General features: G+C 36.7%; 1 protein-coding gene across 12 annotated transcripts in view; it reads left to right on the plus strand.

Annotated features, from left to right (window-relative positions):
• The window catches only part of FRYL (FRY like transcription coactivator), a 183,405-nt gene that overhangs the window by 53,590 nt on the left and 106,238 nt on the right, over nucleotides 1-23,577 (plus strand). For 9 of the 12 annotated variants that reach the window (XM_064511176.1, XM_026093729.2, XM_026093726.2 and 6 more), the window contains one exon: nucleotides 21,659-21,858. In XM_064511176.1, coding sequence (XP_064367246.1) covers nucleotides 21,739-21,858 — 120 coding nt within the window. In that variant the 5' untranslated portion in view covers nucleotides 21,659-21,738. Of the gene's footprint in view, nucleotides 1-13,217; nucleotides 13,282-21,050; nucleotides 21,181-21,658; nucleotides 21,859-23,577 lie in introns of those variants that run through there. The other 3 variants (XM_064511175.1, XM_064511173.1, XM_026093735.2) reach the window with 2 other exon arrangements.

The raw sequence follows: 23,577 nt of genomic DNA on the forward strand, positions 1-23,577 counted from the left end.
TTTTGATATAACTGCATGCCTAGTCTTTCAGGGTATGCAAGTCACAGTCTGATGTGTCTCTACTGTGCAGAGCAGCTATGAGCAGCCCTTTAGATGAAGTTGTAATGCTTGCATTGAAGTACTGTAATTCGTGCTGATAGCTTAGTGAGCTGAGTTGAGTGGGTGAGCTAGTCACTTTTCTTTTAATACGTTTTCTAGGCAAGTGATGCAGTATGTGCCGAATAAAGAATTATGCAATATATACATTGATGTTTGAAAGTTCCATAAACTCGCATATGCTGAGAAATTGCATAAGATTTTTTTCTCCTGTGTTTCTATGCAATTTTTACATGTGTATGCTACTTTTTTATGGGCTACTAGATAGACTTAGAATTTTGTATACTAAAGAGCATTGAAAGAGGAGTGCATATACTTCTGTGCATTTGTATATACATAAAAATAGACATCTGTAAAGAATGTTTGAATGTGTAACAGAAACTCAGCAGAGCTCCATGGGTCTGGTTTAAGGGCTTGCTTAGCTGGCATAATGTTGTTGCAGTGCTGGCTAAGGTTTTATTATAGTTGATCTTTTTTCTTTCAGTAACAACAATGGAGTGACATTTGTATAGCCTAGTTTCAAAATGCTGTCTCTGTGCCAACAATTTTAGGCATTACTTCTTTTAAAGTAGTCGGGAATGTTCTCTTTAACCAACTGTGCAGTAAGGATGTTTAAGAATGGCTTTGCTTACTGAACTTATGGATGTAATGGAGCTTTTGTGTTGGCTGTTTTCTAGGTTGCACAGTTCCATAGTATGTGAGGAATCTTAGACATGATGATGAAACTCAGTTCTAAAGAAAAAAAAAAGCATATCCTTAAAGCTGTCTATTCTGGTGTTTAGTTCAGTGTGATTTGAATATGAGGTCTATTTAATGATTCTTCTGAAGTTTTTGGTTTTGTAGCAAAATATCTGTTTTAACTGTTGTTTATGTCAGTGTAAGAAAGCTGTCAGTTTTTGTAAACAATAACTTTGATAAAAGGAGCTCTAGATGCCATCAAAATTATATATTAGTAATACAATTTACGTGCTCAAAAACCAAGTGTGGTGCGTCTTACAGAGAAAAGCATTATGTAGTGGAAACCTTTCTTTAAGATATAACATGTATTTTAAGGAAAACTATGCATGGGTTTTTTTTGAGGCTTATGGTCTGTAGGCAAGAATCAACTGCTTTTCAGTAAACAGGACTATGACCTGTTGCTGCCTTTTAAAAGGCCTTCTGTGTTTCTAATACTGACTGTATTAGTCATCTTGTCAAGTTAAGAAAAAAACTATTTCTTGAGAGTAAAAGAAAGGATCAAAAAAGCTATTGTCTTTCTAATAACTCTTAATAAGCTTCCTATTGCTATGCTGAGTTTTGGCGTGTGTATTTGATCAAGATTTGTTAAATAGTATACCTGTCCTTTGTGTATTTATGTCTGTCTTTAAGCTCATCTGTGGCTTATTATGGTACCTCTGTATTGGAGGTAATTCATGAGATTTTTGTATCAATTTGCTCGGTTTGATTCACAAGTCACTCTCATGCTTTAAGAACTTTGTCAACTCACACAGTTGAAGAGAATGGCACTGTTCTTCAAGTTATGTCTGCCAAAGCTGAACTGAGGCTGTTGTCCTTAAATTTTTTTGGTGAAGGGTGTGTTAACAATGATTTTGGAAGGATTAGCTTGATTGGAGATTTCTTTCTCTTTTACAAATCAAAAATGAAATGTTGGTTTTCTTAAGAGAGGTTCTGCTCTGATAATACACTGTGTTAAGTTTTGAAAATGCTACTAAATCCCGGTGTGACTTTTGGGGTTGAGTGCCCTGGGAGGACAGGGAGGGCTTTTCATTTTTTTCTTTCTGTTTGCTCAGATGTATTTAAGTGTACTTCAGAGTAGTAAATTTAATTGCAGGTCTCTTCCTAGTACTGCTGAAGCAGTAAGTTTGTTTGCTGTAGGAGGAATAGTGTCCTCATAGTGACCTCTGCATAGCCTGATAGTTGTTATTTTAAAAGTATTTGCCAGTAGTTACCACTGAATAAAATGTGAATGTATCAGGGGTTTTTGTATTTTGAGTAAGAAGGGATTATGGAGTGTAACCTCCATAGTTGGCTCTATTGTCAACTTAGGTCTCCTTTAATGCATTTCCTAGTATCTGGTATGTTGGCGTACATTCAGTTAAATGAAATGCCAGTAACATGTTCTATGTAGTAAAATCTTATCTAAAGGCAAAATAGCTATTTAGAGAAATTTATTTTTAGATATGGTCGAGTGGTTGTTCAAGAAGGTCTACAAATGGATCTAGGCTGGAAGGAGACAACTGTGCTGTAAGTAGGTTCTCCAAACCTGTCAAACTGTACCATTGTAAAGCTGAAGAATGCCCAGAATGCATAACTGAATCTTTTGAAGTTGTCAGACTTTTTCAGTCCCACTCTGTTAGTCTGAGTTGAATGAATAGGATGAAGATGAAGTTTTATGAGGTGACAAACTGTTCACTTTGGCAAAAGGGGCAGCCTTGCCCACCACTGTACAGTCTTATCCCCTTTTCACCTGCCAGCTCTGGTACTTGTCTCATCCCATGGTGAGCTGATTTAGGTTGTTAAATCAGCAGAAATTTTTCTGGAAAGGTGATGGAAAAATGTTTTTTGTTTGGTTAGCAAACCAAGTCATCCTAAGTCAAAGGACAGTGGACATGAGGGCCGGTGTAAGAAAAGGGTGAGGACAGCTGCCTGCAAGTGAGAGGCTGGCAGCCTCTCTTGGCAGCCCTGAGTGGACATCTCAGCTCAGCTGGATCACTTGCTCTCATGTGTATTGCGCAGAAGCCTGCTTTATGTTTGCTCATTTCTCCTCTGCATGACTGATGCGCTGTGATTTTTGGATGGTCTAGCTTTCGCTGTTGCTAACCACACATGCCTATATATGTATTTTTTCCCCTTTTTTTTGCCTAATCTGTTTGATGCCCTCTATAAAGTTTAGCTGAAGATCCTCTTTTTGTTTTTTGTTGTTGTTTTTGTTTTGGAAATAATGTTTCTTACTTTTCAGTGCATTTTACTGTGTACTTGCATGGAAATTTTGTGTAGATTGGGCATATGGGCATGAATGCTCATTAAGGAAGTGTATGTGACTAGATTTTTACAAATCAAAAGTGATGTTTTGGGCCTTACTTTGGACTTTTCTGCATGTTAATGCAGAAAACATATTGTGGGTTTTTTTTTGAAAGAATGTGTCATCTTTGAGGTTCTGTACGCTTAGCTTCTAATAAAGATGCAGGAGTAGTAGTAAATACAGTATGTGTTAAGATACACGTTATTTAATTTCATCAGGCATAAATATACCAGAATGAGCTTTCCTTTGGTGTGTTCTCTCTATTAAAACAATAACCTTTTTGCTAAATCCATAAGTAGGTTTTGTAATGATTTAAATTGCGGATAAGAATGCTTTTGAAAGGAGAAAGTGGCCAGAATGCAAACCATTCTGTCAGCTACTGTTGCTAGAATAAACTGCATGCTCTGCATGGACTTCAGGAAAGCTCCAGATAAACCAATTGCAACAACCCATATCAAATACCTCATTTCTGCTGATTTTTTTTTTCTTCCGTTTTAAACTCTAGCTCTGGCGCTTTTGTATTTGAAGGGGAAAGGTTCAGACACTAGAGATTTAATAGCATTTAAGAGATCACTGACAAAACAGTATTTATTTAGAAAAGTGGTTGACAACTTTAAACTGCTGTATGAAGCAAAACTGTTGTTTGTTATATTATATCCTGTTTTCATGGAGTTCCAGTTTTCCTTTCTATGGAAAAAAATATTCTTCCTCATTCCTCTAGAAAGAATGATGATGCTAGTCAGGGTGAACTTTTAATTCTGTTAGATAAATTGCAAAATAGAGGGTGAATGTATACTTTAAGAAGAAAAAGTACTTTTAAATGGTAAGAGGTACTTGTAATCTGAAAGATACTGTACCATGCTACTGTATATGCAGAAGTTAATTGTTTTGACTCTGTTCCCAGTTGCCTGTGCTAAGGTCACAAGCAAAGCTTTATATTACTAAGTCTGGTGGAAAATGCTTTCTGTGAGAAATTTCAAGTGGAGTTTACTGGAACATTATTTGGATATTAGGTTGACAAGCTACAATAACATACCAAAATGAAATGTTAAGGTATAGAATTATGTATTTTTTAGTTTTAATGACTTTAATATTAGAATATATATTACTGAAATATTAAAGTATAGAAAGAAATGAACTTTTTATCATCGGCTTTGCATTGGAAGTGTCTCGTGGTTGTAGTCATTCAAAAAGTATTTTAAGTATGGTGATGATCAAAAAGCTAGCTTATTTAGAGATGGAGAATGTTTCAATACAGTTACAGAATTAAGTTTTTTATGACTATATCAGTGGATGTAAGTGAAGCGAACAAGCAAAGTGTGCTTAAAAAAGGGGTGGATGGACAAATAAGATAATTTTTTACCTTTTTCCATTCTTCTTTTAAGAATGAAGAAGAATTTTAAAATCCAAAGTGAAGAAAGTATTTTTTTCACATTTATGTAGCCCCAGTAGACTGCCAAGAGTTTAAAACAAACAAGCAAACTACCCTTTGGAGCTTATAAAATAAAAATGTATATGAACAATGGTTTCTTGCTTCAAGAATTAATTGAGGTAATTACTTTTAGAAGTAATTAATTTCTCAAAGAGGTCAGTGGAGAACACAGAATGGAAATATAAATGACTGCTCTGGCTCTGCCCGCCTGGCACGGCTGGCCGATGGTTCTGTGACAGTTTCAACTTTCTTGTTTGCAGCTTCCCTTCTCGCTTACCGCCACAGCTGGACTAGAAAGGTATAGTAGTGCCTTAAACCCTGACAAATCAGTAGTAACTCATGGATAATGTAAAGAAACATATTCACAATGCTACTAAAGCAGCCTAAGCAGCCTTATGACTCTTTTATTCATCATTCCTATTTGTTTCCTTTGCTGAACTAGAACATAAATTCTCCAGAGCAAGAACTTTTGTCCTTGCGTAGGTGCTGGTATGTTTGGGTCACTGTTCAGTAAAAACTCAGCTGGTCATTGTACAACTGATGTTAGGTTTAGAAAATTCAGTGTTTGACATCTCAGTGGAAACCTGCCTCCTTTATCTCTCTAACATCTTTTTTGTGCCAGCTGTCAGCAGGACAAAGCAGTTGGGCCAAGTATCACCAGACTTTTACTGTTCTTTCAGCTACAAATGAGGTCTTGTCCTGGAAAAAGGCAAGCTAGCACTTCAGTTCATTTTTATGATGACAAAGCAAAGACAGAAGGAAGCTAACCCAGAGATACTGAGTTTTGGCTGCGAAATCCATAGAGTTTTGGATAGCTAGTTTAATAGTATCTGGACTTTCTTGGCATTTCAGGCTGCTACTGTTTTTACCAGGGTCAGTTACTTCGCTCCTCTGATATGCTCTTACTTATCTGTGGTACAAGTGAGTTGCTGCTTGGCAGCATTTGGTGCATCTCCTCTGCTCTTTCCATCTATTTCTTTTGGTTCAGAGGCTTCAGTGTTCAGCTAGCCATGGTAATTCTTCTGACATCAGGGGCTCCTGCTCCTTGTAGTTTGAAGGGACTTTCTTACACTTAGCAAAAAGGAAGTGAATTAGTGTTGAAATAAGAAAGAAAAAAAATCCAAAGACCTAATTTTGCCCAGTTAAAGCTTTAAAAGGGTAGAGGCTGGTTTTTATGTATGTTTATCTGTGTTGATCAAATTACTTCCCCCCCCCGGTGGAGGAATAAAACTTTACTCTCTGTCTTTTGTGGGTCTAGTGAACTCCTAGTCAGCTCAGTAGTGACGCAGATTTTTTTACAGCATGATGAAAACAGCTTTTTTGATGTTATCGATATGTGACCTTACAAACGTAAATATCACATCAGTGGGGGAAGAGATTGGTGATGAGGTCTGGATGTGAATCTTGAATTTCTAGGTCACCAACTTGTATGTAACTCAACAGTGGCCAAAGCTTGTGATCATTTCATGGTTTTGCATTTGGTCTCACTCCAGGTGTTAGCATTAGATAACTCACTGTTTTCAGTTCTGTGGTAAATCCTGAGGCCCTGTTCCCTGACGGAGGCCTCTCGTCACTGCTGCAGCCCAAATAGCAATGGTGGCAAGTGCCGTGTGACCGTTTTCCTTGCTCTTTGCTGCTGTCTGTCCCCCATTCCCCCGTTTGTTCAGTTGTTCATCTGGCTTTATTAATAAAGACTGTAGGCTATTGATTAGAAGAAGGTTAATGAAGTAATATGTTTTCTTAAAATAGGTACAGATTTTGCCTAACTCATATATTGCTGGAGATGAAGCTGAGGTCCAAAACCTTGACCAGAGAAACTGAGATTTCCAGGGCTGAGTGGGAACAGTAGGGCAAAAGATAAAAAACTATTTTCTTAACAGTATACCCGAGCAGGAATGAAGCAAGGTATACCGATAATGTATTTTTAAAATGAGGCAATATTTATATATTACAATGTAAGAGATAGCTGCATTGGCTGCCTATCCATGCTAATCCTGGTTAGTAGCCTAAGTGACTTTTTTTTCTCTTCATGTAGCAGTAGTAAGGGGAGTTATGATTTAGATGAGCATTTTTGTGATATCCTCCACTAGAAAATTTTGCTCTCTGTTCCTGAAGAGGACCAGACATTGGTGAAGTTTTAAAACAGGATCTTAGTAGTTACTTACCTTTCTTCCAGTATATTTCCTCCCCTCCTTTTTTCTTTTTTCATTTGTGGTAAAGTATTTCAAAGCCATCTCCTAAAAGCCATGCAAATTCTGCTGCTGTTGCTGATGGCCGAGCCATCATTGGTGTCAGTGCATACAGTTAGATGCTTAGTGACTTTTCCAGCCCGAGAATCTCATAGTATTCAAATCATTACAGTTCTGGATGTAGCTGTTATACAATTGTCCCACCTCTTTATAGGCTGCCTTCTTTAAAATGCAGATTTTATTATAAACATTTTTTTCCTGACCATCAGTATGGAAGACCTCAGAACAGATTTTACCATATTTTGTTTTGTAGGTCAATGCCTCAGTTGTTTGCTGTTTTGCTTATAGACTGGATATTTTCTATAATTTTGTGTCTTCCTGCAAAAATACCAATAATTCTAATACACAATTTGTATTCTAAAATCTGAAAGCAGTGTAGGAAATACTGCTACAACACTATAGGCAAGGTAGCAGATGTAAATGTGAGACCTTATAGGAAAAGAAGGTTTTGTTTGTTTGTTTGCTTGGTTTTTTTGTAATTAAAACTGAAATAAAACAGGTTTTGCTCACTGTCTCGTACTTGCCAGTCCCAGAATGTGTGTGAATGTTCAAGAAGTCCATACAGCAGCTGGACAGGGCTGTTCAGAGCGTTGGTTCAGCAGTAAGGCCCCACAATGCTTGTGTCTAGCTGTCGGGTCCAGGATCCATTTCCAGGACCCAGCAGACAATGATGCCAGCTGTCAAGCTCTCCTTGGGTCTGCTGAGTGGTTCTTAGGCTGCCAACCATATGCAGGTTTTGGATATGCCTTTTTGTACCCTTTTGGAGCTGACAGCTACCTGCATCTCCATCCTGTCCCACCTCTGAGTCATTAGGAGCCATCGGGGTTCTGCATGCTTGGCGAAACCGCAGGTGGATGTGCTGGGGTCTCGGTGGCCTGCTGCCCCGAAGCTGTGCTGAGAGCCCCTTCGCCCTGCCACGTGCTCCTTCTGGGGCCTCGTGCCCAGACCTTCCCATGCCTGCTGGTCTGAGCCGCTCTGCAACAAACGCTGCAATGCTTATTAGAGTTTGTAGAAACGTATGTAATGAAATCAGATAAATGTTTTTACTTTGGAGAAAGCAGACTACTTTCTAATGTAAATTAAAATCAGATAAAAAAAATGAAAGTTGAGGAAGCTTGGAGAAAAAAACTTTATTTCCAGTAAAGTACAGCTCAATCTTTTAAATGACTTATTTAGCCATGCATTTGGGGGTTTCATGGACACGTGTATGAGAACCTATTTTTATTTCAGATGTGACTTGTCCCCTCCCTTGGAGTTGGCAAAGAAGCCGTTGACTCTGAAAGCTTGATATATTTACAGTGGCTAAGAATAGCGCTGCATGACACTTAGTATTGTTTTCTTACATAGGTCCAATATGGCTCTGGTTATGTCTGCATGCTATGTGAGGATTTTGAGGCAGCCTTGTGCTATGCCCTTAGGCTTTTACTTTCTCTGAAGACTTAAAGCTCTGAAGGGTGTTCTCTGTTTTTCTAAGAAGATGGCTAAACTTCAGATTCTTGTTAGTTTTATTTACTTTTATGTGCAATTAGCATAGACACATTTCTACAGAAAATGCAGTTAGAAATTTAAGTGCTTCATGCTTAGGTTTCTTTTTTTTCTTTCTTTTCAATATGGTTAACTAGGGCTTCATATAAGCTCAGTGCTACCTTATGCTGTTGTGTGAATACTTAAAAGTGCAAAAGAACCTCGAAACACAGTTCCCTCTTGTTAGCTGTAGCAGCAAAATAAATGCAAGTAACCTGGATATCAGTCCTGCATCTTCTAAATATGTGCTGATTTTTATATTCATCAAACTTTTTCACAAAAAAAATTGAAAATAGACATCCCAGGTGCTCACTGGTTTAGCACCTGACATGGCTGTTGTGCCCTTGAGTTGGATGTGTTGAAAGGACTGGTCTCAGAAGAGTGCTTTTGGTAAATAGGAGAACACAATGGAGACTACAGCTAATTTGAAGAACTTTTTTAAGACTTTGCAACAATGTAACTAATTTCTCAATAGTTAGTTGCTTCTGAAATGAACTTAATTGTAGCAGATTTGCAGAAAAGATTTTTTTGAAAAGATTTTTTATGTGCCATTGCAGTCTCTCCTGTATGCGCTAGCTTTGGTTAGAGTTGTATTAGGAACTGAAACCTATCAGAGCACAGTTTTCAGGAGTGTTGATCCCTCTCAGTGCAGGGCAAAAGAACTTTTACAGAGTTACTTCAGAGTATCATTATTTGGGGGACAATTAAAGTTAGGCAGTTACCTTGATGTGCAGAAAGCTTTTTTTTTTTTTTTTTTTTTTTTAAATTCTCAAGGAACTTACAAGTAAGAATGTCCTTTTGAAAACGTTGGATTTTTTTTTTTCTTTTCTTCTTGGCATGTTTGTGTTAAGATTTGACAGGTTAAGTTAGTCTTCAGAGATTTATTTTCCTCTTCAGCGTGTATGCAGGATTACAGTACTAGCCAAAACTGACAGAATCGGAATGTAGATCAATTGTTCTTTCCTGAAATTGGTACTTAATACGTGAGACTTATTTTAAACCTGATTTGTAGCTTAAGCGTATTCAAATTCTCAAATGTATTTGTTTATTCTTTCTCTTTTATTCTTGTGTATACCTCTTACACTTTAATTTTCAAACCATAATCAAATATCAGAAATACCATTAAAATGCTTCTGGATACTTCACTAGGCAGTTTTTTAAAAAGATGTGAAAATGCTTTTTAAATGGATCTGGTCTGGCTAAATGTAATACATTTTTGAGCTTTAACTTGTAGAAGTATTTTTCATCTGAAATATTAATATGTTAAGAAATTTATTTGATTTCTTTATAGATTTTGTTTAATAGGATTTTTACCATATGTGATTTGAAATAGTCGTTCATTTTACAACTGATGCTTCAAAGTTTTTTTTCCAGAGTCAGGAAAGGTGTCAGTTTGACATTAATGAGGATAAAAGTCTTTTCCTCATTCTGTTGTGAGATGGAATTGCCTTCTCGCAAGGAAAGAGTTGAGGAAAAGGAGGGATTATACACAAGCTACCTTGGATTGGGCAGGGCAAGGTAACCCTTTGCAAAAGCTTCTGGCTTCTGAGACTATCTTCTTTTGAAATAAAACCAAAAGTAAATTTTTGAATATTTTGTCACTATTTTCTCTTTCAGTACAACCTAATAATAGGGTTTTTTTTAATACATGCTCATAGATTATTTTGGTAGAGTGCTTTTTATATTCTTAATTCTTCAAAGGGAGGATGGGGAAGTTTGTTTTTTCCTAAGAAATCTGTGGGTTAGGAAAGATGGAAAAAGACATTTAAGTTTCTTTTTCTGTTTGCTGGTTAACAAAGGCATGTCTATAATCACTTTGACCTTGTCGTTTGTTCTTTGTAGCGTATGTGTGCGTATTTCTATGTTAAAAGGAAACAAAACTTCCACCAGATACAATATGGTTGTAATGACAAGCATAGAGCTGGGTTAAAATTATCTGTGCAACCAGTTATCACTGTATCTGTATTCCTTCTATACTATAGCCTTGCCTTTTAGTTTTTTAGGTACTGTTTCTTAAAGGTTCCAGTTCAGGGTTTAGGTCTGCTTTCCTTCCTATTCATGCAGTCAGCATACCGTAAATGTAAAGTAATTATTCACAGTAAGTTCACTCTCGTTGTTGTCGTGAAATGCTGTGTCTTTAACTTGTAATACAGCGTATGTGGAAATTTGGAATAAACATTTGTAAAAATAGTTCTTTTTCTTTCCCTTTCTGCTCTTCTGGTCCTCTGACCTGACTGGCTTATCTTCCTAATGCTACCTTTGCTTCCCTTGTACCTTTTAATTTAACATTGCTTAGCCAAGCATTGATCTCTCTTTTTTTTTTTTCTTTTTTTTTTGCCTGTGTTAGATCATGCTTAGCACAGAACTAAGAGGCTTCTTCAGGGACACAGCATCAATACAGCCTTCAGGGTCCAGGAAAGAAGAAAGGAAGAATAGATTTCTTTGCTAGCAATAAATGTTCTATATGTTTTTTTCATCCATGGGTTGAGCAGCTTGCTTGCTTTCTTCTTCTTCTTTTTTTTGGGGGGGGCGTGTGTGTGTGTGTCACCATGAAAAATAGTAGTATATGGGTGTTCACCTGCAAACTTACCTGTCCCTTGAGTTGTTAGAAGGCCGTCTCTCAGAGCTGACCATCAGTCAGTCATTCTGTAGTTCTCAAAGTGCAGTCCATAGGCCATGAAAGGTAATTGAGAGAAACCAAAGTCAGCTAACAGGCTTATAAATTTGCTCAATAGGAAACTGCATCTCCCTTGAACTCCCCCCTACCCCGAATGTCTTCTAAGAGCAAAGGCTGGAAAACATGGATACAGGCAGTAGGATTATGCGTATGTTAGGTTCAAATGGATACATTATTTTGGGAGTCTTACTGGTGAAGCTGGGTAGATGCTGCAGCTGGGTTGGGAATCCAGCACTGAGTAATGGGAAGGTATCAAAATTTACCTCGTCAGAGAAAGCTCTAACAGCTTATGTTTGTAAAGAAAAATTTGATGGCACGAGTCCTTGGAATTGATGCCAGATAACTGGATATCTGAACTCAGCTCCTTCCAGTTGTCCTTTTGACTCCAGGAATTAGATCTGAGGAAAAGAGAAAACGTGTGCAGAGCTTTTACAAGTTATGGCCTCTCTGCTATCAAGTGAACGCACAGTACTATCTAAAAGCAAAAGCCATGATTAATATGGTGATGAGCCAGAGTGAACAGGCCTTGTTGAAAGTCAGGGAATGCTACTAGCTCAAGCTTAGTGCTAGCTTGGTTTCCATTTGCCTGCGGGCAGGTGGATCAGAAGAGCTAACAGGACATGCCAAAGTTATGTTATTCTATCCTTGCTTTCAATATTTAAATAAAAGTAGTCATCTTTACTCCCATTGCAGTAATAATTTTATGTAAAAAAAACCCAATAGATATTGCTCTTTAAAATGAGTATTGTAAGGGTTTTTTTTGCCATTTAATCATGTAGGAATAGAATTATTTCTTTGCTTGCACCATTACTGAAGGTATGATTTCTAATACTGTAGAAGCCCAATATTGAGATGTAGGAAGTTAAGAAACAAATTGAGGGCTTTTATTCTTAATTTATTATTATTTTGAGAGAATATAAAATTTGTAGATGTGTGAAACTTAATCAGTTAAATATTCTCAGTTATACGATAATGTTTCAAAGGAAATGGAGATATCAGGATATGTACCTCTATTACTTGACAACACAGCACTAATACTTTGCTTGTGCTGTGTGAAGTACTTTGACAGTAGGTCACGCTAGGTCTTCACAATCAGTCTACTGTGAAAGAAGATGCTAGATAAAAGGTAATTGCTGTGGTATCTTTTCTCTCTCTCTGAGGAGTTTGCAGCTGGATTACAGAGGTGTTTTCCAGAAGAAATACATATATTAAATCTAACTTGTATTATTATTTATACAGTTTTAAGTTGAGTTGAAAGTTATAGTTGTATAAAACTTCAGTACAGCAAATGCATTTCTGAAGATCAGCCCTGAGAATTTAACTGATAGCATTGATCCTTTATATTCTTGCAGTTATGTGATGGTTTGCGTTCTAGGTTACGGACAGCTGAAACAGATGAGAGAAATTAATTTATCCTTTATATTTCTTTAATCCGATCATGTATCTGCATGGAAATGGCTTTCTGATAGTGAAGCAAGACGCATTAAAACATTTGTAATTTTGATGTGTGCAATGAAATAATTCTGATGTCTTTCCAAGAGAAGGATTTTTTTGAAATTCAAAAAATATATATTTTTTTTAATTAAAGCTGTTTATCTGAAGAGGTGGTTTATTCTTTGCTGGCAATTGTTCTAGAAAGGGAATTATTTAAACAATGCAGTTTTAATGGCTTGACACTTTAATGGTCAGGATTTCCTGATCCAATGCCATAATCAAGAATGACTGGGCAGGACTTGAGACAATTTAGTTCAAAACCAATTTCCTTTTCCTTTTTTTTATTTTTTAATTTTTTTCCCCTCCCCTTCTTTCTTCCCAGCCCCCAAACCTTTGTGCTTTGTCATGTTGCTTTCCAACTGCATGTGTATGCTTTGCTCTCTTGGCATCTTGTGCTGTCCAACTTATTCATGAGTTTCTCCTTTTTTCTTTTCTCCTCTCTCTCTTGTAATAATCTGTGTGTATGGTCTATCTTTGAAGGCTCTGTAAATCGATTCACATAATATGAATGATAATTTTTCTTCTTGCACATGATCTTAGCAATTTCAGCCAGTATTTCCCATCTATGTCCCAGCTCTTGTGTTGTTAAGGAATTTTTTATGTATAAATGTCAAATTGGTCTTACCTAAACTTTAGTGACTTTCTTTCTTTTTTTTTTTTTTGTTTAGTTTGTTTGTTTCATTTTCAATTTCTTATTTGTAAAGGTGGTTACTTGCTCCATAGGTGGTGCATTCTTCCCTGCTGTCTCATAGTGAGCAGATTAGAGTTATGCGGCCTGGGAGATCAGGTGAGCTTTCAGTAACTATTTTTGTGGTTGTAGCTTGTAGCTGCTTTTGCAGCTCTGGAGTCTGATGTTCTCAGTGGACAGAACAAGCCCGGCAGCCACTGGTAGTCTAGTTCTGACTGGCTGCCCTAGATCTCCTGACACTTCCTTGAATGTCAGATCTGACCTCTTTTTCAACCATTATATTTCTTAAGAAGAGTATCTGTGTTTTCTACCTTCCATAGGTATAAAATACCTGCACATCTGACTTAGATACTTGTACAGATAACATGTGGCTGCTGTTCTTCCTGTTGAATCACTATCCTATAGAGTAGCAGGTTCTCTACAGACAGTGTCAGGATAGTGTGTTACTACCTTTCTACCTATTTTTTAACGATTTCAGTGCTTTTTTTTCTTTTCGAACCTGAAGGAAAACTTTGCCAAGGGATAAATACTTTAACTGGTGTTCTGAAAGTCAGTAGTGGGTGCTCCTTTCCACATATGAGAGAAGTTTAGAGAGAAGCTTTTGGTGGCTTGCTACTTCTCACCTACCTATAAAGGTAAGAGGAATGACTAGAATAGTCTTTTTTAAGAAAGCCAGCATGATTTACTTGGTGAAATTCCTAGCTCAATTTTTCTCTTCTTGTGTATCTGACTTTAAGTGAAAGACATACTTAAAATATTTTTCCTGATTTTTTTTATCTTTGTGATTTTGGTTGGGGTTAATTTTTATCCTTCACGGGGCTAGACTGTTCTGTCTGCTCTAGATTTTTTGAGAAGTAGTAACATACCTGTTTTATTTTGAGGCTTCTCAGAATAAGGTGGGGAAGAGGCTGCCAGATACGAAGTCTAGTGTGGGAATCAGAACATTTGCCAGTTAGACTTTGCTCAGCCGTTAACGCAGCTAGGTCAGAAGAATTTCTTGTTTTCTTTAGAATACTTCTCCAAAGAGTCTCTCAAAATTAATACTAAAAAGAGAAAGGTGAGTATGGGACAGAGAATGTAGTAACAAGTCTCCAGAAGATTTGCGGGTAGGGGGAGCTTAAAAGAGGGAGGAAGGTCTTCCAAGGACCTGTGTGTGTGACACACAGAAGACTGATTTACTATATCTGCAGACCATAATCATAGGTTTGGAAAGGATGGGGGAGAAATTTACTTCAAAGGTATATTGATTTTTATAAAGATAAACAGCACTTTGAAGTAGTATTACCAAAGAAACTTTCTCTTCTCATTTTTCCCCTATAGGATACAGTCTGGTTAGATTTTTAGAAAGTGTGCCAAGTGAGAATCTAAAATTACAATGTCAGAATCAAATTGCCTGAGGATTAAGCAGTGGGGAAAAAGACTACTGAATCTTTGGAAAGGCAAGACTACTTAATTGTGAGGAAGAAGTTCAAATTTGAGGATGATCAGTAGCAACAAAGACTGTATCTGCTGGGTCGGCTGGGGTTCAGTACAGCTAAAGCTAGTACAGCAATAAAGCCAGCTTATGAATGGACTCCATGAAGAACCACTAGTGGTACACAGTCTGGGCAAAGCAGTGTAAAATAGCTTGCTGTTCTCATGTTGTCATATGCTGCTGCAACCCAGCTAAACTGACTGGATCAACGAATAGTGACTGCACCTCCCCTCGCCACTCTGAAAGCAAAGTCAAGTGATTTAAGTGAAAACATGACTGAAAAAAATAGATCACTTTAGAGTAATTTTAAGGTGTGTATTTCAGATACCTTTTTCATTAGTGTTATTTTTAGAGTCTCCCTAGAAGAAAACAGCATGGTGTGGTGGTTTTTGTGTGTGTTTTTTTTTTTTTTTTTTTTAAACCTTTTGCTTATTGAGTTCTGGAATAACACTTTCATTGGAGGTGCATTATGGTTCTTGTGTTTGGAGATTTTTGATGGTTGTTTTTATAATGGCTCTTTCTTTGTTTTCGATACAAAGGCTGGAAGCTAAGATACGGAATGTGCATCTGTCATTAGAGAAGTAAATGTCAACCTTTTGACCAGTAAATGTCAATCATAAAGATTTTCACCATTTCCCTCATTCAAATAATCAGACATGTCCATGGAATGAGATTTTTCACTAGTGTGAGTACAGAGACTTTGGAAAGAATAGAAACAGGATAGTATATAGCAGTCCCACAATGACAATAACACTGTTACTGAAGAAGTTGTCTGCTCTAAAAAACAGAGCTCTGGTCTGGGAGGCAGGAAACCTAGATTTATCTTTTTGGCTCTGCTTGTAATTTGTTGGGATGATATTGGTCAGGTTGAGTCAACTCTTTGAGCATCAGCTTCTTTATTAGGAAAAAACAATGGTTTCTTCAGTAAGATACCTGAAGATTTGTTGCTAGAAAGCACGCTAACAGTTGTTATAGATATTTTCCCATATATATTAAAATCACTCCTGTGGGGTAGGATGAAATGTTCTAGGGTTTATCAGAGTAGGAGACAAGGAGCTTAATTAAATTTCCATTAAGTAATTATGTAGATAATATTTTAAAATTTTCATACTCTCAGTTGGATATTCAAACACTATTCTGCAACAGCTATCATAGGAAGCTTAAAGTAGCTGTGATACTATCTCTGCTGCAAAAATAATAATAAAAAAGCTTAACCATTTAATGTAGGCTGTGTAAAATGATTTACTACCTTAGAGATGGGCTTAACAAAAATTCTATTTGGTGAAAACTATGGTGAATAAGTGTGTTGAGTATCCTTATTTTGTAGTTGGATAATGTATTTAAAATACATTGGAGTATTCTAGATACATTTTCAGCTGTCTCGGAAGAGAGGAGATATCTGATGGAAGTTCTGCTTCAGTCTGACCATTCAAACTTCCTGAGAAACAGTAGGAACTAAAATAGAGCAAATTTCAGTTAAAGGAAAATACATGAAAAACTTTGAGAGGACCATTTAAAGCAAATGTGAACACTTCATTAAATGTAGAATAGTATTTTTTTAAAAAGTATATGAAAGCTAAAATTAATTGCTTCACATTAGCCATCAAGTGAGATGCGCTCACCCACTGTCACAGACTGATGTGGAGCAGCTGGTTACCTGTCGTTTCCTGCTTTGTATGTTTGAATCCCAGAGAGCTCCATTCGCTTAAATGGGACACTATTACTGTGCTCAAGTACTTGCTGCATTTGAGCAATATGTAGAGAAGCAGAATGATGAAAATACCATTCTTTAATATCAATTTACGTATAAATAAACTGTCGTAGTTCTGGACATTTTTTGTGTTTAACCTGAAACAATTTTGTCTCTAATTTAACGTACATCAGTGCGTATTGCTTTTCGACCTGGGGTATACTGGCTGCCTCATTATTCTCTGTATTGTTTCCCTGTTCCCTGAAACTGTCCAAACAATTCGGTGTGTCCCTAGCAACCAAACAATGCTGTTTAACAGATATTTCCTACAGCTCTACAAGGGCACTTGCTGCCAGATTTCCTGCATAGCACCAGCTCCCATCAGAACAAACACACGAGATATTTGTTTCAAGTGAATAACATTTAGTGTTTTCAAGAGATTTGTGCATGTAGTGTGTAGTGTCAATGTGTTGTTTTTGAACTGTTGTAACTGGTATGATTTTTGGTTCCAGATTTCATCCTGTAGTAAAAAAACCAAAACAAACAACAACAACAAAAAAATGCTCTTGATATAACAAGTTTTCATTTCAAAAAAAATAAAGCCCTGCAAAAGAGATTATCGTATTATTGACATTTAACATTTCTCTAAGAAATTTAACTGTAGGAAAAGAGTAAAAAACTGTTGGTGGAGCAGAAAGAAAAGAAAAACTAGTAGTAGTTTGTGCTGTGTTCCTTAAATTATTTTGGGGAGAATACAGAACAATTTCTTCAAAGAGACAAAACCTACTTCTCTTTTTTTAGAAACAAAATGAGTCAGTGTTGTATTGTTCTGAAGAGTGTTCCATATTTTGTATGTTCCTATGCTCAAAACTTGTATTTTCTCGGGCAGGTAAAAGCCCCAAATAGTTTATGCTCTGTCAGCTTTGGTGGCAAAGAATTATAGAAAGAAATTATTTAATCCTGCCCCATAATGAGACTTTCCATTAAGCATGCTGTTTAAAATCCATGTAGTGGTGGATTTTTATAGTGTTATCAGTTTCAAGTTCATGAGTAAATGAATCCCACTGAGCATAATTATACCAGATAATAATGTTGTTTGACTAAGTTAAGAAATCTGATGCTAGATTTTGGCTTTCCTTTAAGGAACTATTGTACAACTTCTTATTAAATAGACAATTTAGCACTCTCTCCCTTTGCCCTCCCATATATTTTTTCTTTCCTCTGTGTGTGTGTTTTTTTTTTTTTTTACTAACTTACTAGCTTTACATAGCAGATAGAACACAAATCCTGTTATATATGAGATAAGAATCACTATTATGAACTGTTAACACTGTCATGAATTACATAGTCCTCAGTAAGTTACTGCACAGTTGAAAGTAAATCCTAGTCTTTTATTCCGCCGTAGGAATATGCTGGCATTTCAACAAAGATATTTGTAGTCTTTTCATGGCAGTGTTTAAAATTGCTTCAGTTTGACATTATTCTCTTGTTTTGGGGGGGTACATTATGAACTGAAGAATTTGTGTGTGTGAACCTATAAGTTAGTAATATGTTTTACTGTAGATTCACCTTACCTCTACATTGCTGTTGAAAGAAATGAAAGGCAATTTGCTCTCCCAGTGTCCCTTTCTTCCTTGTGCTTGCACAAGCGTAGAGGTGGTTGTGTGGTGAGCTGAAAGGGGAACCAATTAGGTTAAAATTAACTTGGGGAAACAAAGAATACGTATGCTGCTTTTCCAATTCAGTTCACTACAAAGCTGCACACTTGCTTATGTTTGCACAGAAAGAGAATGGTACAGAGAGTATAAGTGGGAATGAGTCTTTTGACAATACTGTTGCATATAGCATCTGAAGAGGGTGTGTGTAAAATTACAACCTAGGAGTGTGGGGTTCATGGCATTGTAGACTGATCTAAGGCTGTCACGGTACCACATTTCCCTGGCTTCACAATCATGCTTTCTGCCTTGCACTGAAATTTCTGCAGCAGTCCAGGAAACTGAACTGGCTGTAATCTAATTGCTTCTTTTTCCCTTCTAGGGTTAGGTTTTTGTCCAGTTTTCCCATGCTGAGCTGATTCACTAAGTTGTCACGTGGGCAGCAATGCAGGTGTGAGGCAGACAGCCTGTGGGTTGGTTTGTCTGCAGTATGCCTAGTTTTCAACTTAAACTGCCTTGGAACTTCATCCTCAGCAAGAGAAGCTTTTTTTTTTTTTTAGCTTTAAAAGTAAACACAGACAAATTTCATGTTGAGAATTATTTGACTGCTGTCCAATGCAAAATAAAGATAGTATGTTCAATATGATCAGCTCTTGACGTTCTCATGATTCTTAAGTTGCAGGGGCTTTTCAAGGGAATCTTTTAAAAACTGCAGAGAGAACTCTCTTGTGTAAATGCATTATTAAGACTTGCCTATGTAGGGCAAATCTTGATGTCCATGGGTGTGAATCCAGAATGTTAGGTCTAGTTTAGGGAACACGCTAGTCCTGCTCAGTTGATGTACAGAGAGACAAGAGCTGGTCAAGTACCAGTTTCTCATCATTTAAGAGTATTAGCTGGACAGAAGCTGTGGCATGTTCCAGGAAGTCCTCAGCCTGGATGATATGGGCATCATGGCACACTGCGGTAGGTAAGTCTAGAAGAAGCCAAAGCAGCTGCTTGAGAAATGTTCTTCTGACCAGACACAGCTAGTAAAGTTCAAGAAGAGGTTTAAACATCTCTAATTTCTTGACAGTGAGATGTCCCTTAGCTTCAATTTGTGTGACTTAAAATAATGGAAAACTTCATATTTAGGATAGAAGCAACTTTAATTAGAAATGTGTAGCATCTGTTAGAGCCCTTAGGCACCTGATTTTTTTTTTTTTTTTAATTCATCTGCAGGTGAGTATACAAGGAGAGTCGTTCAAAATCTGTATGTGTTGCACCGTTTTTGTTTTGTAAATCTCATACTGCGGTGTTTCTTGTTGCTACCTGCTGTGGTCAGGAGGGATGTGTTCGTTCTCTCCCCTTTTTCTCTCCTCACGCTTCTGTGCTTTTTTTCTTGAAATGTAATGTCTCTCTTTTCCTTTGCTGCCTTTGAAAGCATCAAAATTTGAAAACAACAGGAGCAGCATGGATGTTGGAGGATGTGCAGAGCGATTGTAATGAAATTAAATTTTTTTTGAAGTGCCTAATGTGTGCGTGCTTCTATACTGAGGGATAAACAATCATCACATTTGGGATAGGGAAGGAATTTTCTTTCAAGTCAGATGTTTTGGGTTGTTTTCCTTTGCAGCATGCACTTTGGTCTGCTTCCTAAAACCTTTGCGCACTTTCATCTAGGAAATTCCCACAGTGAGGATCTAGAACCTGGCAGTATGTTTGATCTCGCTGCCTGTGCTGTGTGGCACGTGCTTTTTGGTGTCTTTTAGGACTGCTGTTGCCAAGATCAAGATCAAAGTGTTGTAGGCTGTTCAGAACTGCTTTGTGGCATGTGATATGCGTGCAGAGAATAGGCGGGTGGTTCTGGCACATCAAGTGGTGCTGCCTCCAATTGCAGGGAAGTCGCTGTGTGACCTTGGCAATTGCTGCCAGCCCATAGGGAGATAGACTGCAATTTAAATACAGATCCAGGAGAAAATAGTATCTTACTGGAGCTATGCTGGTTATCTTTTTCTAACAGTGATGTTTTGATAGAGCAGCAAGTTTGTATGAGAAATACTGAGAGGGAAAATGTAGTTCATGTGTTTTAATCACAAGCTTAAGTGAGGTAAACTTCCTTTTTGATTAAAGGCTAAGGTAGTGATGACCATTCAGTTTTCACTTGTGCTGAATTAACTTCAGCAATGCATAATTTAATGCTTTTTTTGAAGAAATATGCATTATGTATAATATAACTTTCTCAAGTTATAGAAAAAGTTACGAATGGCATAGATTGAAATGGAGGAAGATTTTAAGTGAAGTATCAAAAGGTTTGGTCTCTGTTTTCATGAATAAATTGAATAATGCAAAAATGTTTTAGTAAAAAGTATGGATAATATTGGTTAATAGGAATTTTGCATATACAAATTGAAAACAAATCAAAATTTTGAAAATTAAGCAAAACTGGCCAAGTGCATCTAACCAAATTCTAACTGCAGATAGCCTAAAGAAGCCTACTTGAACAAGCTGCAGTATCTAAGACAGTAAAATAGACTGAGAATAAAAGACAGTAAAATAGACTGAGAATAAACTCCCCATACAACCATTGAGGGGGCAGGATGGGGAAATCTTGGTATCAAAAGCTAACACTTCTTAATATCAGTTCTTAATATCAATAAAAAACCTGCTGTCATGGAATATGCTACAGAAATATCGAACCTTTCTGGGTAGATAGGTTGCATCAGTAGAGACACCAATAATTCTGTTGTGTGCAAGACAAGAATTGTGATCATTTACTTGATGTGTATGTGTTAAATATAAATAAGTACTGATATCTGATTTTCAGTACTGCAGTTCACATTGGACAATGGTTGTAATAATAAATAAATATGTTTTTATTGGGTGCTCAGGGAGAAAACTAAAATTAAAGTTTGATAAATACAATGTAAACTTAGTAAATGATAGTTTCAGTGTAAGAGTGAAAGCTCTAATCCTCAGAGGAGACTAATATATGCAGTGTTTTTTGTATTGACTGATGGATTGATATGTTTTCCTGACAGGGAGCAAGTGTTCCAGATTTGTGACTTGAAAGTGGAGAAAAATAATGAGCTTAAAATATCTAGAAAAGGTTTGGATTTTTGTTAGGAAGATCAGTTTAATAACGCAAAGTGCCAAGAGAGGCCAAGGAAATATTTTCGCTGAAGATACTCTGACACCAGGTAGAATCTTAAACTTCATGGATAATTTATAAAAAATCAGGGCAAATAGATGCTTCTCCCAATTTAGCGAGATAGCCCAGAAGTCCTTTTAAATTGTACCTTTTGCTTTTTAGTAATGTCATATTTGAACTGAGGATACGGGATATTAAGGGCTCTAAACTCCTTCATGATCAAAATCCAGTTGCCTTCAGAATGAGGTTGTTTATACATCTCAAGACAATTTTGCATTTTATCAATAATAAAAATACGTTACATTGTCTCTACTTTCTTATGCAACCTAGCTTTAGTGTGCAATTTCCCCTCTAAAATAAAATTAAAAAATTGTTTTGGGTATTATAACTAGGAATTTTCTACTTCTGGTTTTCAGAATTTACTGTGTGAATAGCTGTATGTGGTGGAAGGGAAGGTGAAGAAGTGGCAGATATTGTGTTTAGAAGTTGTGGTCCTTTATAGCTCTTTAATTTTCTTTTTTCCATAGCCTCCACACCACCCAGCAGAGTAAATAAACGCAGAATTTCTCCAAGTGTCATTTCCACCTGGGAAAAGAGAGGTGTCATCATGTCCAACATTACTATTGATCCAGATGTCAAACCTGGCGAGTATGTTATCAAAAGCCTCTTTGCTGAATTTGCTGTTCAAGCTGAAAAGAAAATTGAAGTTGTAATGGCTGAACCTTTGGTGAGTCCTTTTTTCATAGTATCCGTTGAAGTGGTCTTGCTTTTTATCATATGTATGTTTACTGGCAAAAAAAAAAAAGATATCGTTGACTTTTCTCTTACTTCGAGAATAAATAGCCCTCTGCAAACAGGGTTGCTACCTGTTTTATTGTCAGTGTTTTATTGACTTCTGCCAAAATTGTTATGAATGATTACTGGAAATGAGATCTATTCCTGGGTTCTCTAGAGTTACAAATGGAAATGGTGACATAAAATATGTTCCAACATTAATGATACTAAGCAAGATACCTCGTGATGTTTCTGTGAAATAATATTTCAAAAATGAATTTTAAAGAGAAGATGTATTTAGTTTGTTTTCCCAGGTAGTGTTAGCACTAACACTAACACTTTGCAGAACATAGTAGTCAGTGTGCGTTACAGATAAGCTAAAATGCAAAATTCTGTTGGTAATTGAGACCTCATGATCTTGAAATATATGGATTTTTTTTTAACTTGGAAATTTTATTCAATTGTGGTTTTTGATTTCTTTGAGAGTCAAAAGCTATGACTTTAATATTAGTAACCTGTAAATGTTTTTGATATACAGAAGTGATTTACCATCCTAACGTTAAATGGGAAGTGCAAGCGTACTCTCCAGTCTCCAAGTATGACCTGTAAAGAAGTGCATTGCCACTGTGATCTGATCAGAGCTTTTTCTTAAACGATACTACTTTTTGAAGTATAACTTAATAATGTACAAATGATGTCTTCCATATCATAATGTAACTTCCATATCATAATGTTCAGTTCCTCGACATTCTTGGCACTGTGCTTTTCCTCCTCCTATTCTTCTGTTAGTTCTCTTAATAAATTTACTCTGATGGCATTTTGTAGTGCAATTTTTTTTCAGTCTTTTTAAATCAGGGATACACATGGCCTGTACGGGAAAAGAACTCTCATGGGCCACTTAGTATTTCACTTTATTGGTGAAGATTGATGAAGTACTTGGCATTTAGGTAAACAAAATATTACTTTACAAAAATGCACATTTACTGGATATAATTGCAAGCATTTTACATTTAAAATATTAATAAGTTCATAACTTTGTATACCTGTAGGTATTTAACATATCTCCATAGAGTTAGCATGTCTTGATGGTTTTTGTTCACTGTTTTGCAGACTACCCTCTGTCTTAGACAGTGGGCCATGATCGTGACCCTACTGTGTAGAGGGTATGGTATCAAGGAGAGTAAATCTTTTTTTTTAGGTGCCCAGTTCCTGTGAATAGCTTTAAATATCTATAACAATAAGATTATCCTTCCCCTACTTCCATGCCTCATTTTCTACATCTCTCTCAAATTTTGTACAAAATGCAGCAGATGCACACCTTAGTTACAGTTACAGATCAGTGTAGTCACATAGTCATTCTGCATACTGAAAATGACATAATCATGTAAGAGCAGTATATGGTTATATAGAATGAGATTTCCAATAAGCTATATGCATAATCATGTTGAATTGAGCGTACAGTGGCAGACCTTAATTCAGATATTTCTACTGTTCATAACTGTTATACTTGAGCAACTTTCTAAAAGGGTATATTTATTTTTAGTCCCTCTGAAAAGCAAATTCTCTCACGTAGAGCCATGCTGAAGGAAGTGGTAACCTGTGGATCCCCAGCCGAGGCTTCTGACCCTGCAGCTCATGGAGTGCGTGTAGTGATAATAGGCAGTTGGCCCAC

Source organism: Dromaius novaehollandiae, chromosome 4, assembly GCF_036370855.1.
Source record: "Dromaius novaehollandiae isolate bDroNov1 chromosome 4, bDroNov1.hap1, whole genome shotgun sequence".
NCBI lineage: Eukaryota > Metazoa > Chordata > Aves > Casuariiformes > Dromaiidae > Dromaius > Dromaius novaehollandiae.